The 12,778-nt window shown below is 35.7% G+C and overlaps 4 protein-coding genes across 7 annotated transcripts in view; 3 read left to right on the top strand and 1 right to left on the bottom strand.

The window, feature by feature from the left end:
* The first annotated feature begins 1,669 nt into the window (after positions 1-1,669).
* Positions 1,670-2,478, top strand: LOC138942397 (CDGSH iron-sulfur domain-containing protein 3, mitochondrial-like). Its single transcript, XM_070312608.1, has 2 exons — positions 1,670-1,804; positions 1,972-2,478. The coding sequence occupies exons 1-2, from the start codon at positions 1,742-1,744 to the stop codon at positions 2,323-2,325; spliced, it is 417 nt and encodes a 138-aa protein (XP_070168709.1). The 5' UTR covers positions 1,670-1,741; the 3' UTR covers positions 2,326-2,478.
* A 232-nt stretch (positions 2,479-2,710) lies between these two features.
* Positions 2,711-6,156, top strand: LOC138942394 (uncharacterized). Of its 2 annotated transcripts, none has more exons than XM_070312602.1 (5): positions 2,711-3,125; positions 3,348-3,464; positions 3,637-3,867; positions 4,337-4,569; positions 5,541-6,156. In XM_070312602.1, the coding sequence occupies exons 1-5, from the start codon at positions 2,882-2,884 to the stop codon at positions 5,556-5,558; spliced, it is 843 nt and encodes a 280-aa protein (XP_070168703.1). In that variant the 5' UTR covers positions 2,711-2,881; the 3' UTR covers positions 5,559-6,156. The 2 variants fall into 2 exon arrangements, with proteins under 2 accessions (XP_070168703.1, XP_070168702.1); XM_070312601.1 differs by lacking the exon at positions 5,541-6,156 and adding an exon at positions 4,899-5,412 and having other exon boundaries at positions 2,712-3,125.
* LOC138942392 (SH3 domain-containing kinase-binding protein 1) lies at positions 6,151-12,709 on the bottom strand. Of its 2 annotated transcripts, XM_070312594.1 has the most exons (10): positions 12,643-12,709; positions 11,114-11,299; positions 10,620-11,033; positions 10,297-10,525; positions 9,860-10,209; positions 9,638-9,721; positions 9,454-9,555; positions 9,209-9,303; positions 8,937-9,123; positions 6,151-8,841 (listed from the first exon to the last, which is right to left on the bottom strand). In XM_070312594.1, exons 2-10 carry the CDS (start codon positions 11,270-11,272, stop codon positions 8,734-8,736), a joined length of 1,728 nt encoding a protein of 575 aa, XP_070168695.1. In that variant the 5' UTR covers positions 11,273-11,299; positions 12,643-12,709; the 3' UTR covers positions 6,151-8,733. The 2 variants fall into 2 exon arrangements, with proteins under 2 accessions (XP_070168695.1, XP_070168694.1); XM_070312593.1 differs by lacking the exon at positions 12,643-12,709 and having other exon boundaries at positions 11,114-11,722.
* Positions 11,698-12,778, top strand: part of LOC138942393 (protein gooseberry) — a 64,566-nt gene continuing 63,485 nt past the window's right edge. Inside the window, exons 1-2 of one of the 2 annotated variants that reach the window (XM_070312599.1) lie at positions 11,698-12,188; positions 12,506-12,724. The gene's annotated coding sequence lies outside the window, so the exon portion shown is untranslated. Of the gene's footprint in view, positions 12,189-12,505; positions 12,772-12,778 lie in introns of both variants that reach the window. The other variant, XM_070312600.1, reaches the window with a different exon arrangement.

The following is a 12,778-nucleotide window of genomic DNA, read 5'->3' as shown; positions in this document are numbered from 1 at the left end:
CGCAAATGCATCCCACGATGCATTCGCAAAATACAAGCTTCTCTCCTGCATCCTTTGTTCCACTGCATGTTCTAAGGCATGTCGTTCCTCTCCGCGTACTCACACACGATTATATCAGTGATACAATATATATCTTTCTCATTTAATCTATTCAATTATATATTTTCTTGATGAGAAATTGTGCGTGTAACAAGTTGACTTATTGGTTCGCTCTGTCTATTGCTGAAGTTTATGAAAAGTTACGACTTTTATACCTCGCAAACCGCATTAATTTTATTATCATCTAATCAAATTAATTAGCTATTTTTGTGATTGCATTATTTATGAATCACGTAATCACCGATTAGTATTCTTTTAAATAGAATCAGAATGTATTATAATATATGAAAAGCAGTGAATAGTCACTAGTAGTCTAAGTTATAAATAAAGAACTACAAAATTGAAAGAACCAATTTTATATATATATATATAATTCTGAATTTAAATATTACAATAATTATCGTATGTGTTTAATTTCAGATATACTATATATAAGAGTTTCTCTCCTTATAAAAATAAAAATTCAAAATAAATATATAAAAAGCTTTAAAAAAAAAGTCACATCTCGCAAACATATTATTACTGATTTTTCAGTGAAATCTTATTGTCATAAGACGGAAGAACAAAGTGTGTGTGTGTGTGTGTGTGTGTTTGTTGAAGATCAATAAAATATATACTGACCTTCGGTGAAATCTTGTATCATTGCTTAGTGATATTTTCATTGACTCAGTTTAAAAGAAATAAAACTGAGGAGTGCAAGTTTCAAAGATATCTTCACGCGCCTCTTACATGCCTCGAACATGTGTCTCCTCGCTTTCATTAGCGAAAGTGAATGGGACGCGACTACGTTTCCAATTGATCGATTTGCATCAAAGACTATTTCTTACAAGCCAGTAATTGGCGCGTTGTTTATCTCGAGTGAATATTTCTCATGTAGCATTTACGCGAATGAAGCAGGTTTAATCACTTTGAGAGATTAAACTCTCAGTTTGTCATAAACATGTGTTCGACCAGAAATAAATTTTGAATTTAATTAATATAAAAATAATATATAAAGTACGTTCTGTTTGATGCTATTTTGGCTTTAAAGCAAAAACTTCTTTGCCCCGATTAATCAATATCATACGCTTATTCGAAGTATTTCATCGATTAATCTGATAATAATCCAAATAACCCTTAGTAACCCAAGACGGACATCATGACGTCATTAAAATCGCTCCCAGAGCGATCAAACTTGCTTCGCTTAAAAATCAATATTCACTAATAAATTCCATAAAACAAGACAGAAAACTGAAACGGATATATGACATAATAGTTTAGAAAAAATGACAAATATATCGTGTATTTTAATATAGAAAGTGTGTCAGTATTTTGACAGTTCTAAAAAATCATTCATATACTTGCATATACAATATATATATATATTACTTTTTCATTTATATATGATAGTCGATAATATCAGCGTTCCTCTATGACCATTTACTCTCTAGATAATTTATCAACTAGAGTGACTCTTCGTATCTCGTTAATGTTGGAAGAGATGGCGCAGATGATCAAAGTAAAAATTGGCAATTGGCAGCGCTGACGATTGACGATCAGCTGATTGTACAGTATTCTACGCACTCCGGCCAACGTGACCGTTGCTTTCATTCGCGATTTATATTGATGATACGCTCGATTGTGTGATCGACAATTTAACGGAATGATCATGATTAATCGACTGCCGCGTCTCGCTCGTTTCTCGAACGTCCTCCGCCGCGAAAATGTAAGTCACGATCTATAAAAAAAAAAGAACGAGCTCTTCTATTTTATAAGATCCTAAATCTAACCTAATCGAGAGGCTTGATCAAAATCAACAATTTAATTCGAGAGCAATTCTCTTACGAATAGAGAAAAAGTAAAATGAAAATTTATTGTTTTCACTGCTTCCAGGTATCGTACTTCTCCACGGAGATTGACGAGCCGCCGATACCCGTGAATCTGCTCAAAGATAAGTACAGCGCCAATCTTCAGTCTAAGAACGGAGTGATATACGACAGGAAGCCGTTTAGGATACGTCTCGTGGCCGGCAAAAATTATTCGTGGTGTCTCTGCGGTCAGAGCAAGAACCAGCCAATGTGCGATGGCACGCACAAAAACATTTTTCTCAAAATTCCGCTTAGACCCATACGTTTCGTTGTTGCGGAGACCAAGGAGTACTGGCTATGCAACTGCAAGCAAACGTCAAACAGGCCCTTCTGCGACGGCACCCACAAAAGGCCGGATATCCAGGAGAAAAAGCGATAGAGATGTGGAAAATCGCATCATTGCTATGGGAGCATCGCGAAACAGTTATTTGATATACGATTGCATGCGCTATAGCCACGGATACATGCACAAGACCATAGTATACATGTATGTATGATGGTCATTGTTACAGTATGCTATTATCATAGATATTTTAATAAAACATTATAAGCATTTACCATACTGTAATCTTTTTTTTTATACGTATGTATATTTAATATTATAGTATAATTTATAGAAGATATTTGTATAAAAAATTAATTGAGGAAGATTATATTCGAGAAAAAATGAAAACACATTATGAAAAAGTAGAAAACAACGAGATATATTAAATTACGATTAATTAAGCATTCGATTGTATTTTGTCTTTTATCGCGAAATCACGAATTCCACAGTTTCCGGAATTGCATAATTATTAATTGCCTTGTCCGAATGATGTACATTTCCGAAGTCGGAAGTACGTGACATTCATCATGAGAAAAATATCCAGAACGCGCGTTACGAGTCGCAGTGCTTCGTAAAAACTGTGTATAATCTAAACTCGTTAATTTGCATAATGCCATGCTATAACATATTATCGTTTCTCTTAATTATATATGCGGTGTATTTAGTTATCTGCGATCATTGCTGTGGAATCAATTATCACGAGTTGCCGCGATACGATCTAATCAAGATCAATTGGCGCTCGAATCAGCCGATCGTATCGCGAGAAGTGGTTTCTAACGTGAAAAAATGCGAAGAATTCGCGGCATCGAAGAAGGCCCTCGCCTTCAATATCGTCTCGATGAGGAATCGTGCCGGTATGTGAATAACTCGGGCAATTGCTACGTATGATTATGATAATTTTATGACAAAGCCCGCTCTCGTCTAATTATAAGGCGGAGTGTAAGAGCGTTGTAAAGTGTAGCGTAATTTATTCAATTAATGTAATCGATCCGATGAACGATTTGTAATTTGTGTGTTCTCCGGTGTATTTTTCTCTTCGTTTCTGTCTATTTATTTATTTATTTATTAACATATAGGAAGGCGAGAAAATATGTGCCAAGCCCTTCAATGCCCCGAGGATCGCAATATGACTACACTCGTGCCCGCGACAAATTACAGATATTACAGCATGTACTTGGTTTTCTCTTTGCCTGGTAATATTGCCATTATCATCTCATTTACGTTAATCCGTCAGTCAATCGCGTGCAAAAATTCTCGGAATTTAAACATTAAATTTATGTAGAAGAACAAATATATGAACCCGCTATAAATTGATCTCCCGAAGCAAATTTAATATCTGCATTCTATAACGAGAATCACTTTCAGAGAACGCTACGATAGAATGCATCCCCAAAGCGGGAATGTTCATATTTTCGTCCGAGAGTCTGAATTATACGCAGGCACAAAGTTTTTGCCGAAAACGAAACGCGTCTCTCGCCCACATAATTAGCGAAGAGCGTACGGAAGGCCTGGCCAAATTCGTGTCGCAAAATCATCCCAGCTTTGTGGGTCTCAGTAACAACAACAATAAGGAGAGAATCTGGAAGAACGAATTCGGTAATGGCAAATTTTTTTTTTTTTACAGACTTTATTTAACGAGCTACTCGAGATAGGTATTCGTGGAGAAAAGAAAAATTCCGACAAGGTTGCCGAAATATACACGAAACTTAATTTTTTTTCGACATGAAAAATAAGTCGAATATTATTGCCTAAATCAAGACAACTTACGTATGAATTGCACGTTGATATTCTTTTGACGTTCGGGGACGAATTACATCCGAAATAAAAATTTGCATTTGAAATAGTATATCTTTATAATACATATTATTTTTTTAAGCAAGGAGATTGATAACAGTAATTCACGTTTATTGGCGTTTTAATAAATTAAATTAATAAAATAATTTGTAGAGAAATATCTCATCTAACATAAATTTTTTTCTTGTGAAATTTATTATGATTATAAATATCTCAACATATATGCAATTAAAGTATACGCGTTTGCGAAACATTATAAAATTCAACACAGGCGAGTCCTTGTCTTGCTTCGATTATCGAGCGTGGGGCGAGGGACAACCGTCGCATTTCAAGGGCTGTGTCGCCCTTGTAAACCCGCCTGGCGAGAAATCACCGCCCTTCTGGAAAGTGATGCCCTGTTACGCATCGTTGCCGTTTATTTGCGAAATTTCGCCATTGTCTCAACGATCATCGCGACGATATCATAGAAATCATGATAACAATAAGGAATATAATCACGATAAGGTACGCAATTATACGTAAAATGTGTGATAATTATACATAATAAAAATTAACTTACGCATAAAAGATCATACTTTTATTAAAAGTTTTGTAAAACAATCGAGAGAGAAAATAGATATCTGATTTTCCTATATAAAGGGACCGTTCTCGTTTCACCTTTATATTTATTATTTAAATTAATTCAATCTTGTAGCAAAATGTTTCATAAGATGATTGAAATGAAGGCAGACATATTGAAAATATAATATATGTACAGAGATTTAATGTAGGATTACAAGACTCCAACGTTTGCAGAGAAAAAGAGAGATTTACTCCGATGGTTTTATTTACAGGTACGATTGTTAATCCGACGTATGCGCTGCATTGGTTGACACGTTGATAAAGGAGGGAAAAATATATATAACTCTCACTCGGTCGTTGCTTATACACGTATATGTACATAGAGTGTAGGCCTAAACGTTAATAACATTAAAGATCGTATGCGGTTCGTAGCACTCTCGAGTCGTTAACTCCAATTCCGTTACATTCTAGATCATGCTTTCTTCAAGCGCGATACCTATAACTTAACGACTATGTAGCTAACAGCTGTTGCTGTCCCGCAACGACGTACATACATAATTCACTCGATACGCTTTTCGATAGGACCACTTATCAAGAAGAGCTGCAGTATGATATATAAAAATGTCTCGTCTCCTCGATAAGATTCGATGTCGCGCAACAACAATTGAAAATATATAAGTCTGCCGTTATTATATTAGTCTTCGCGATATTTATTCGCCAATAGCGACCAGAAGCGTACAAGAGATAGTTGTATCGCAACTTAAATACACTGTCTTGATTATATAATTGTTAATTCGCCTTGTTAGGGTAATGCTCCGAACGTGGTTATCCTTAGAATAAAGATTTCGTTATAATTCTTATGCATATTCTCACTCAACACTCATAATTAATATTCAACATTATTGTATTTACAGATTAACATTCACATTTAATGATCCTCTCTCAAAAACATCCATTTCAAATCAATTCTGAATTAAGATTCGATGGCAAATGAAGAGATGCGTCGTAAAAAAAATTTATAAGTAAGTACAAGCCTAACTTAATTAACACATATTTCTATCATTCTTTTGAAAATGATCGCGTTAAAGTTAGAAATGTTCACACGATCGCCAATAGCGACCAATTGTATTTGCAATGATTGAATCGCAAGAGTTTATTATTTATGAAGGAAGACGATATTCCTAAGAGTGGCGAATGATGATCAAAATTAATATTTAACAAACAATTGTTCGTTTTAAAAAATATCTCTCAAAGGCATAAGATACAACCAAATATTTTAATCGAGGCCTCTACGGTGGATCTGTTAATTACTAATAAATTTATATTCAAGATGCGATTGCAAAAAAAAAAGGTAGTAGAGATTCGTTCAACTCGCTTAATAACTATTATTGTCGCGCGTTATATTCGCAAGAATGTGCATGATGGTGTCGCGTTTGCAAACCGAAATTTTATATAGTGTCTGAGTGAACATATAATACACATAAGAAATATTGCGTTCAAACAACCTGATCCGTGTGTGTGTGTGTGTGTGTGTGTGTGTGTATATATATCCAGCGAAATATAAAAGTATAAAAGATGTGATTGCGATATAGAGTACGAATTTGGTCTTGTTTACCTTGAACTTTTTTTCCATAAGTATGATCAGTGTTGGATGCCTTTTAAGAGAGTTGCCCTTGAGTTCATATCAAAACGAATTAAATTTAATATTATGCTGCAAGTCACAAATATAATATTATATTATAAATTAAAACGATAGTTTTTATCTTACGAAGAGATACCTAAACCATTCGAAAAGCCACCGCATTTCGTTAATTACAGTTGGTTAACTTTATGGAGTTATTCTTGCGACGCGTTTTGCGATATACAAATATAATATACGCTTATTGATAAACGTACGTGCTATAAGTAATAAATGCCGATAGATTGTAGACCGATATTAGAATAATTTAGTACCCTTTTCAAAAAAGAAAAACAAAAAGCACAAAAATTTATAAACTATTTAATATACAAATTTGCTTATGAAAAATGTATATATTCAAATATTATCGCCTAAATCAAGATAACTTATGTGGCTAATTACACATTGATGTCGTTTTGACGTTCGGGGACGGATTACACGCGAAATAAGAGTTTGCATCTGAAATAGTATATCTTTAAAGCATATTATTTTTTTAAGCAAGGAGATTGATAACGGTAACCTACGTTTATTAATATCCAATTATATCAATAAAATTAATTTATAGAGAAATATTTCACCTAATATAAAATTTTTTTTTCATGAAATTTATTACGATTATAAATATCTCAACACATATGCAATTAAAATATATACGTTTGCGAGACATTATATTAAGTTATTGACTCGCCTCCAAATATATATTTCGTTTTATACATGAGCATAAGTGCTGCGCGCAGTATATTCATAAATAGTAATTCAATAAAAATATATATTAATCAAGTAAATATGATAAATATACTGCTATAAACTTTTATCATAGATTTTGCACAATATGGAACTATTGGTTGCTAAAAATTAATAAAAAAGAGAAAGAGAATAAAATATATATATGTATATAATTTAATATATGCATATCTGCACACACATAAAAATAAAATCTATTTTATATCAATCTAGATTAGAGGAAATCTTTTAGTCCACTCTCTATTATTAAAGCATCAAATATATATTGTATTTTATAGAAAAAATACTGATATAAAAAATTAAATAACGTCTCGTATTTCCTTTCATATATCTATATATAATCATTTTGTATTTACTTAAAATTCCGTTTTTATGTAAAAAATAAAAACGGTTTTTTTTTATATATATATATTCAACATGATTCGCGTTTATATCGAAGAAAAGCTGCTAAACTGTCTTTAAAATGGACTATAGTGCATATCTCAGATTTTTTTGAAGTCCTGCTCAATGATATTCTTTCATATTTAGGACAAAACAAGAGTCTTTTATGAATTTTTTTCGCTTCCTCGTTCTTTCGCTTACATATACGATACAAACATGCTACGATATATCATATCGCGTTATCAGCACTGTTTCAAAGATATATTCCATTTCTTTTAGAACGGAATATACTTTGATAAGCGGATAGAAATAAATTGCTCGACGTACATGTCGAATTAGGCTCATACGGATCCGTACTTGTCCGTAATTCAGTGATGTTACTCGTGAAAAATCAACGAGTATCACTTACTCTTAACGTAGAATGAGGCATCCCGGAAATATAGTGAATAAAATGCTTTACACATTGGCACTCAGATTACTGAAGAGACTTACTACACAAATCATCACACAATTATCGCGAGGCAGCTGTGTTCGTTGGATAAAAAAGAATCACATACGTATATTCTTACGCCCTATCAAGCTTTAAGTACTTTTACATCTTCCTTTATATAATTTTTACTATTTGATAATAAAATTAAAATACTTAGCAATCTTTTCGTAAATTCTATTAAAATAAATGCGTAAAAATACGTAACATAAAACAATAAATAAAATGCAAATTGGCAAAGGAAAAACATGGACACTTGGAAGGACACTTGCGCTTTTTTTCCTTTTTTTTTTTTTTTAGAGACTTTATGTCGCAAGTTTTTTCATGCTACTGATAATATGGAAAAAATTCAAGCCATCAGAATCTAGAATATATGCAAATATACATTGCAGATTGTTTGATATGTGTTGCGAATTTACAAGGAAAGTAGCTGTTATATGGGGCTTGCGAATGCTTAGTAGGCATTTATAAAACAGCTATAATTATCAAGATAGCGATAAATTCCGGCAGTTACAATGAGATCTGTTAAATTACTGAAAGTCAGATTAAAGAGAAATACTTTTACAAGCGAAGAATGTCGTATGGAATGTTGCGTCTTTCAACCGGTCCTTATGAATACTGCATCGATGGAGCAAACAATAAACGAATGCTACCAAATGAATAAATATATATAATATATATAACAACAGTAATAGAGCAATAAAAGTTAGGCTAATATAGCAGTATTAGTCTCCTTCTCATTAGTGCATAATGAGAAAACAACACAGTGATAATATAGGCAGATAAATATATTATCGATTTTTCTTTCTTTCGCCTCTTATACTTTACTGTTTATCGACGCGTTTGCGAGAAGAGGTATGAGCTGTTCGGAGAGCTGCCCAACCGTCACCTGCAATACTGCTTGTTTCTCCTCTAACGCGGCGACCTTGTTGAAGCAATTTAAATTAAAAATCGCGTGTTCTCGCGTGCATGCAATGTACCGGTATGAAAATTTAATAATCTATGAATCTTAATATTTACCCTTTCCAATAGCTTGCTGTAGAGAGCGTATGGAACGTAGGCCGGTTGTCCGGATGATGTGCTAGGACTGTGGTGGTCAGCATGCGGGCTTATATCGGCTCTAGGACTTTGATCTTTCTGTTTGTTATCATCATTATCGATATCGGGTTTGTTAACGGAATCTGCGATATTTCCTTGCGTCATTAATCTGTTGAACAATAAAACGATACTTGTCATATATATCGCATATTCGTGAAATAAATGACAAATTTCATTAAAAAGTCGATACATACCGTGAGAAGTTTCGTTCCTTTTTGACTTCCGTCTTATCGACTCGATCTGCAGCGGTTTTTCGCCTTTCCATTTGATTCATTTTCAATTCCTCGACCTGTAGATAAATACATAACATTAATAACAGTATTAATAATAATAAGATTAGATAAGAAGAAACAGCGATCTCATGTAATGATTCTTTTTTTTTTATTTTATCTCAACGATAAAATAAATCTTTTTCTATTTTATCTCAATGATACATTACCCATGGTGCTTTTCTCCTAGCTTTCACCACAAGCCCGTCCGTTTCTTCATCCGGTATTTGCTCCAGCGTTGTTTCAGTGCGTCCATTAGACAAATTATCTTCCTACAAATTATAAAGATAATTAAAGTTGATATTTTTGTACAAGTTGGTAAATATAATTAATATTATTTTTTTTTTGTAGTACCAAAAGAGTGTTGGGAATAGAAGGGAGGGCCGAGAATGCGCTTATGTTAATGGATCCAACGGCATGATGGCGCAAATTATCCTCCTACAAATTATAAAGCTAATTTAAAGTTGATATTTTTATACAAGTTGGTAAATATAATTAATATTAATATAATTATTTTTTTTTTTGTAGTATCAAAATAATGTTGAGAACAGAAGAAAGCATCAAGACTGCGCTTACATTAATGGACCCAGCGGCATGATGGCGCAGATGTTGCGACGAAGGCGGACGTCGCCGAGGCGCTTTAGCACGAGAAGCTGTCAAATGCGAAAGCGGTGCACCCTCTCCTCGCTCTACGCCATCCAATTCCTTATGACATTCGGAAGTGGTACTCGTCGTGTTGCCAATACCGTTATTCCCTACGTCACTCACGAAACGCTTCAGGCTTGATATAATCGAATGGCTGCCAGCAGCTTTCTTATCACCCCCTCCGCTTCCGGTAGCCGTCAACGACGACGACGCTGACACGGAGGTGGACGACGATGTCGATAGGCTTTTTTTAGTGGTAGTATCTATGGCTGGGAAATGATCTGATGGAACACGAAATTATATCGCATGTTATGTACATTACATGGCATAGAAATGTCATTCTGATACAAAGACCAGTTATATCTTACCTGATATATTACTCGAATGTGCATTTCTAGTGTCCAGACTTTTTCTAACGTGTGCTTTCTCCATTTTCTTCACTTGATGGGAATATCTAGCACTTGACTTTGCGCTAAGTAATGTTATTTCGTGCCACTGGGATTCTTGCCCTTGGGATTCATTCTTCGCACCAATTATCTCGACAAAATTGTCAGGAAATAGACCCACTTGTCCTCTTAATTCTCCTTTCCACCAACCCTATATGAATTGTTATTTATATTGAATATTATGTATCTATAACTGTTTTCTTATTCATAATTCATTAATATTGATCAAACTCCTAATTTCAAACCTTGTCCGGTGCATCCTTGGATAAAAGTGTAATTATATCTCCCTCAACCAAGGTGAGTTCATCTTCATTAGCAGCCTCATAAGGGAAGAGTACCCTACATTCCTTTTTATCTCGCTCTTTGTGCCTCTCTTGTTCTTCAGGTGCAGGTGCAGAAACAAAGTTTGAGGGAAATACGCCGACTCTACCTTTCAGACGACCCCTCCACCATCCTTCCTCCACCTCTCCTAAGAATTCTATCGAATCTTGCGGTACTAACGCTAGTTCATCCTCGTTACACGGTTCATAACTGAAGAGGACTTTGCAAAGGCGTCTACTAGATCCGTTTCTCAATGTAACTTCATCAGATTTAGTATTATTTACAGTCTCGCTAGTGCTGCCGCTAGTTCCATTACCAGTTGTAGAAGGGTCCAATACCTATATACATTGAATATTTTTACATCAGAATAGATAAATATGCATATAGATAATAAACGCAAGATTCAACCATGCAATACCTTAACGAAATTATCAGGAAACATGCCACGCTTGTCCCTCAGGGTGCCCTCCCACCATCCGCCGAGCATCATCTTAATCTCGGTGATGATGTCACCCTTTTTCAGCGTCAACTCATCGTCCTCTTGCGCCACATAATTATATTCCACTATCGCCTCCATGCTCGAAAACAGCACACGGAATTATACCTATGGACAAACACAGCACACTTGCCTCACCATGCGAAGAGTTCGATCAGATTCGTTGCCGATGTCACGATCAACCGATGCGAGAAGAGAAAGAAGATGGTACTCGGCGAAAGCCGAGTCGAGGAACTGTACGAGAGCTCGCGTGAAAAAAGCAGGTCGCACGCGAGCGTACGTAACACACGTACGCGTATGTATCTACATACGAGTCACAACGCGACGCGCGTCTCGTCGTATTGTTTTGATGCGTTTCTGACAGACGGACAGACCCGAGATGATTTCGCGTACGTACGCATCGTAACGCAACGCAACGCAACGCGATGCGAACACGCGGTTCGGCCGCAACACTTAGAATTTAGGCGGATCCCGGGTATGGTTGACAGCTCTCCGTATCTGTCACTTCGGCCATCTTGCGCTCGGGGTGGGGGAGGGCGACCTCTGGGCAAAGCTCGCGCGCATGCGCGCGCGCGCCACCTCTCGTGGCAACAGTAAACTAAGGAGGCCGCCATGTTTGATGGAATAAGTATGTCGCGAGTATGAGCGTGTCGCGGATCGCAGTGCGCGGTTTGTAGATTTATGCAAAATTTGTAAGGGTTCGTTTCTTAATTTTACGATGAAATTGTGTTTCGATCTTGAGCTGAGATCCGTTGATGCAAAGTTCGCTCGAAACTTAAGGAAAAATGCAGTTTCCGGAGGAGTTTTTACTTTCGATCATACGTAACTAGATTCTCAATGTTTGAGCGGCCAGATTTTTCAAACATCTTCAGGCGCTTGCGCGGGACGTATCTCATCTGTGCATGAGACGCGAGACGCATTCGTTTGAATAGACGCATAATGCGTGTCACGGCATGTAAAATACGCACGTGCTTCAAGCTTCATCGGCCAAAGATGCGTACGTATTATATGTATATCCCATCTTACCACCATTTTGCAAATGGTCGAAGAAATCCCGCACGATATATTGATAATTTAAATGATGTTCGAAAGATTATTAAAATGCCCGTAAAATATTATCTTTTTTATAAAGAGCGTTCATTTTTATATTATATTATATTATGTATTATTTCTCGATTATTTCTTGTTGTCGATTTTTGATTGCGATCTCTCATTTAATATCCCGTAATAATATATAATATTATTAATACACGAAACGTTAAATGACGCGCGATATATATATATATATTATTTGCACATTTTGTATATTTACAGCAATTGACGAATGGCGTGATAATCCACTGACACGTATCGATCAACTCGTCAACGTGACGATGCGCGGACTCACGATCAACCTTGATCCATATTCGAAGAAAGAAATCACCGGCGACGCAATGCGTGCACGTACATACCTGCCAACGAGAGGACAGAAGCGTTCCGGCTTTCTAATGCGTATCGGTGTACGATTCAACGTGAGCGCTCAGCTGGAAAACGGTTCGGTCTCGTCTTCTCTATCTCTTTCAAGTCGCTGATTCACTCCGGTAATCA

This window comes from Polyergus mexicanus, unplaced genomic scaffold (genome assembly GCF_030449975.1).
Source record: "Polyergus mexicanus isolate NDT 795.1 unplaced genomic scaffold, iyPolMexi1.0 SCAF_22, whole genome shotgun sequence".
NCBI lineage: Eukaryota > Metazoa > Arthropoda > Insecta > Hymenoptera > Formicidae > Polyergus > Polyergus mexicanus.
This window is presented reverse-complemented; position numbering and strand designations above follow the sequence as displayed.

Coding starts and splice junctions, on each gene's coding strand:
- LOC138942394 (XM_070312601.1), top strand. CDS start 2,882: ATGCCATGCTATAACATATTATCGTTTCTCTTAATTATATATGCGGTG. Junction 3,126..3,347: donor CTCGATGAGGAATCGTGCCG/GTATGTGAATAA, acceptor ATTAACATATAG/GAAGGCGAGAAAATATGTGC. Junction 4,570..4,898: donor AGGAATATAATCACGATAAG/GTACGCAATTAT, acceptor TTTTATTTACAG/GTACGATTGTTAATCCGACG.
- LOC138942397 (XM_070312608.1), top strand. CDS start 1,742: ATGATCATGATTAATCGACTGCCGCGTCTCGCTCGTTTCTCGAACGTC. Junction 1,805..1,971: donor ACGTCCTCCGCCGCGAAAAT/GTAAGTCACGAT, acceptor CACTGCTTCCAG/GTATCGTACTTCTCCACGGA.
- LOC138942392 (XM_070312594.1), bottom strand. CDS start 11,272: ATGGAGGCGATAGTGGAATATAATTATGTGGCGCAAGAGGACGATGAG. Junction 9,722..9,859: donor ATGCCGCTGGGTCCATTAAT/GTAAGCGCAGTC, acceptor TATAATTTGTAG/GAGGATAATTTGCGCCATCA. Junction 9,556..9,637: donor CTATTCCCAACACTCTTTTG/GTACTACAAAAA, acceptor TATAATTTGTAG/GAAGATAATTTGTCTAATGG.